This window comes from Cyprinus carpio, chromosome B25, assembly GCF_018340385.1.
Source record: "Cyprinus carpio isolate SPL01 chromosome B25, ASM1834038v1, whole genome shotgun sequence".
Lineage (NCBI taxonomy): Eukaryota > Metazoa > Chordata > Actinopteri > Cypriniformes > Cyprinidae > Cyprinus > Cyprinus carpio.
In genome coordinates, this window is record NC_056621.1 from 8,533,551 (window position 1) to 8,537,541 (window position 3,991).

The 3,991-nt window shown below is 33.8% G+C and overlaps 1 protein-coding gene across 1 annotated transcript; it reads left to right on the top strand.

Moving 5' to 3' along the window:
- Positions 1-684: 684 nt before the first annotated feature.
- Positions 685-3,756, top strand: LOC109062433 (major histocompatibility complex class I-related gene protein-like). Its single transcript, XM_019079522.2, has 7 exons — positions 685-1,153; positions 1,430-1,678; positions 1,966-2,250; positions 2,532-2,813; positions 3,050-3,160; positions 3,251-3,283; positions 3,386-3,756. Exons 1-7 carry the CDS (start codon positions 1,102-1,104, stop codon positions 3,481-3,483), a joined length of 1,110 nt encoding a protein of 369 aa, XP_018935067.2. The 5' UTR covers positions 685-1,101; the 3' UTR covers positions 3,484-3,756.
- The last annotated feature ends 235 nt before the right edge of the window (positions 3,757-3,991 follow it).

Consider the following 3,991-nt stretch of genomic DNA (forward strand, 5'->3'; position numbering starts at 1 on the left):
AAGCCAAGAAATCTGAGGAAAAGAGGGCAAACTCAAACAAACAACTGCTTGAAGCCGAATTGCGGTAATTCAGTTGCGGCTAATTTGAAAATGAAAGTAAAATGCGCACGGCACTTTTACAAGCCAGTTGAAAGCGAAGAAAAGAGGGGAACTCAAATGAACTAACACACCTCCCCACCCCAACGGTGATACCGGTATTACCTGTGTTATCACACATCCATTAACCGGTTTTGTTTTCCCCTCCTATCTCTAAACATGTGAAAAACTTCTAGTGAAAATTCAGAGACCCGATCGGCTTTGGATCAGGGACAGCAGCTCTGGAACAGGCCACTGAGAAGACAAAAGCCAATATAAAATGGGTGGCTGAAAACCAGAGAGAAATCACAGAGTGACTGTGACTGAATCTGCTTAAAATCACAAAGACTAGCATGAAATCAGTCTCCTTTATGTATATGTTTAATGATAAAGAAAAACATTAACATTTTTTTGTCATAGCACAACCAGGTAGACAGTGTATATGATATAAAGAAGAAACAAAAACTTTTAAAGAAGGCTATATGAATGTTTATTAAGTTAATTTTGATTTTTAAATTTGGATTTGTTCTGTAATCAAATAATCTGACGAACCACAACATAATGATCATACTGCGCTCTCTTCTGTTTTATCATGGTATGAAAATAAGCTTAAAATCAAATATTTATAAGAACCGAAACATAGTTGCTGACATCATATAGGCCTACATTTAGGCTATACTAACCTTATTGTATTTTTGCTTAAATGTAAGACGTTAAATAGTCTGTAGTTTTAGAGCATCGCAAAGAAAATCCACACTGAAAATTTTACAATAGGCTATAGTAAAACGATTTTAAAACTTATTCCCTGTCGTGTTAAGAGTTTGTACAGACGAATAATGACAGCCCAAAAACCAGTTGAGTGGAACGCGGAAAACGAAATATGCTCGCAGCCAGTTATTCAAGATATTTTCTTTCGTATCACCAGGCGGTAAACAAAACTTTTTACCTTTTAAAAGATGCTAGTCGAACTAGGCTATGTGCAGATAATTTTCTATAACATGAGGTGATAGAAAGAATGCAGGGCATATGGATAGAATCATCGTGCTACTTGTACTTTTAACAACATCCGCTTCAAATGGTGAGTTTCAAAAAGATTCGGATCTCTAGTGCTGTTCAATGGATTCAGTTCGAGATTATCATAAAGATTGTCGCATGTTATCTCTTTACTGATCTTAACAGAGCATTACTCCTGCATGAAACTGGAATTTATTTAAGACGTAGGCCTAGGTTATATGTTTTAAAACTGTATAACCTACTCTCTAAAACTATATGGAGAAGATGGAGAAATAGATAAAAAAAAATAATTAAAAAAAAAACATTACTCATTGTTAAAAAGCAACGTTTTGTTTTTCAGCCTCTCATTCTTTGTCGTTGCTTTCAACTTACATTGAGGGAGAAACACAATTTCCTAAATTTAGTTACACAACAACTCTGGATGACATCACAGTCGGATACTATAATTCAGAGACTTATATTCCAAAAGGGAATGTGACGAATGAGGATGACGTGATTAATTCAGATTACATAAAGGATGTTAGTAACTACATGTATTACTCCTTTGTGAGACGATCTGCACTGTTCAGGCAACACAACCTAAATGACGGTAAGTAGCCATGTGATTTTTTTTTTTCGAGAGGCACAAAGTTATAGAGAGAGAGAGAGAAAGAAGACTGTATGATTGGTACTTTGTTATAGATAGAGAGAGCACACACACACACACACACACACACACACACACACAATATATATATATATATATATATATATATATATATATATACACACGTATATGTGTATGTTATATATATATACGTGTGTGTGTCAGTGTGATACATACAGTGAGTTAATTTTGCCTGTGTGATGAAATTACATCCCTAATTTTGCTCACAGGTAGGCCTCTTGAAGTTTATCAGACACTGGTTGTCTGTGAGCTGCTGGACCGTGACAAGCCTGGAAAGATGATTATTAAAGATGCTGCCGGAGGCTGCACCACAGATGAGCTGTGTTACTTTAACAGCAACTTTACTTATACTGTGACTGTAAATATTACACAAGAAGTGCTCAAACCCCACCTGGAAGACTTCAAACAGAAATATGAAATTTTTTATTACCCAGTTTGTATAGATACTCTCAAGAATTACCTCAAAAAGAGACAAAATGAAGTAAACAGAAAGGGTAAATTCAAGACCTGAAGACCACTACTTACAACATACATTTTTGCTGCTGTAAACTGTGTTAAAACTACCAGTTGGTTTTAATCTTTGTTTCTGTTTTATGAATATGGATGTGTTTTTAAAATATATCCGACATTACACCTGACATTATAACTTACGTGTAAATTGTTATTTCCTGAGTCTCATAATTTTAAGTCTACTGCAGAATACTAATTTTAAATTGTAGAATTTATGATATAAAAGAGTGTATTCCCATATTCATGATGCATTTTTTTTCTGCAGATAAACCTGAAGTCAAATTCATTCAGAAAGCAAACTCAGATTCTGGAGGGTCTCGTTTGAGTTGTTTGGCAACAGGATTTTACCCTCGTCACATCAACCTGACTCTGTTCAGAGACGAGCAGCCTGTATCTGATCATGAGATCACTGCAGGAGATCTGCTGCCCAATGATGACGGGACGTACCAGATGAGGAAGAGTCTGGAGATCAGTGCTGCAGACAAACACACATACACCTGCTCTGTCACACACCTCAGTCTGGACAACAAACTGGACATCACTCTGGGTAATGAGCTCTTACAGAAAACAATCTAACAATTAAAACAAACACAATTGAAGTCACTCTCAGTCTGTGGTTGATGTTGCAGAGTTTGAACACGGGGAACCATTTAAATCTGTGATTAATTCAGTTCTGACAGTTTGGGCTCTGATGTTAGTGTTTGGAGCTGCAACTGCAGTAACGAGGTGTGAAAACATTGTCACAGAACTGTGTTTCTAAACATTTTGTGAACTTTTTTTCAGAAACCGAATCATTTAATTCAGTGATTCTCTTAGTGCTGATAGTTTTGGTGGTGTTGGTGTTGGTGTTTGGGATTGGAGCCATCATATATAAATGCAGGACGAGAAAACCAGGTAGGACAAAAACTAAAATCAATGATAATTAGACTAGTTTTGTTCATAAAATACTTGATCTTTATGAATAACATCTTTTTGATTTTGTAGATTCAGTCAGAATTGGTTATTCTGCTGCTTCTAGTAAGTACATACTTTAAACTTTTTTTATTGTTTAAGTATATGAATTCAATGATTTTTATTATCCTTTTGCATATTCAGATCACTGATTCAACTTTTTTTTAGCATCTAAAGAACAAGAAACAGCAACAAATAATGACTTGAAGCTACATGGATCAACATCTTCAAACAATGAAAAAATGAGTTCCGACAGATCTTTATGATGAAAGATAATAAAGATATTAGATGCCAAGAGTAAAGTGTGAGGATTCAAATCAAATTTCAAAAGTTCAAAATGGTTAGTTTTTATGTTGTGGTCTGCACAAATCTTTTTTTATTTAACACAATCTGTCAATTTTGAAAGCTCCTTTCCGCACTTTAAATATAAGCATATATTTAGATTTGCTGTCTTAAATATTAAATGGTTTGTACACAGACCATAACAGTATTATTTCACAAAAGTGACAAATGTAATAATACTTTTTTTTTATCTAATTGACAAAAAAAATAAAAAATAAATAAATAAAAATAATTTGTATTTTATAATATTTTTGGCTATTTTTTTAATGATAACTTTATGATTGGTTTGATTGGTTTATATTACTACAAACACTTTTCCATTCCATTCCATTATTACAGAATAAGGCAGAAAATATATTTTATATATATTTTAAATGTTTTATAGTTTCTGTACTGTAATAAATGATGGGTCAGTTAGCACTGCATCATTCA

What these genes read in the sequence shown, in the direction of transcription:
- LOC109062433 (XM_019079522.2), top strand. Translation starts at nt 1,102, where the DNA reads ATGGATAGAATCATCGTGCTACTTGTACTTTTAACAACATCCGCTTCA. An exon ending in GCAACACAACCTAAATGACG is followed by an intron (nt 1,679 to 1,965) that starts GTAAGTAGCCAT and finishes TTTTGCTCACAG; the next exon opens with GTAGGCCTCTTGAAGTTTAT. An exon ending in AAATGAAGTAAACAGAAAGG is followed by an intron (nt 2,251 to 2,531) that starts GTAAATTCAAGA and finishes TTTTTTCTGCAG; the next exon opens with ATAAACCTGAAGTCAAATTC.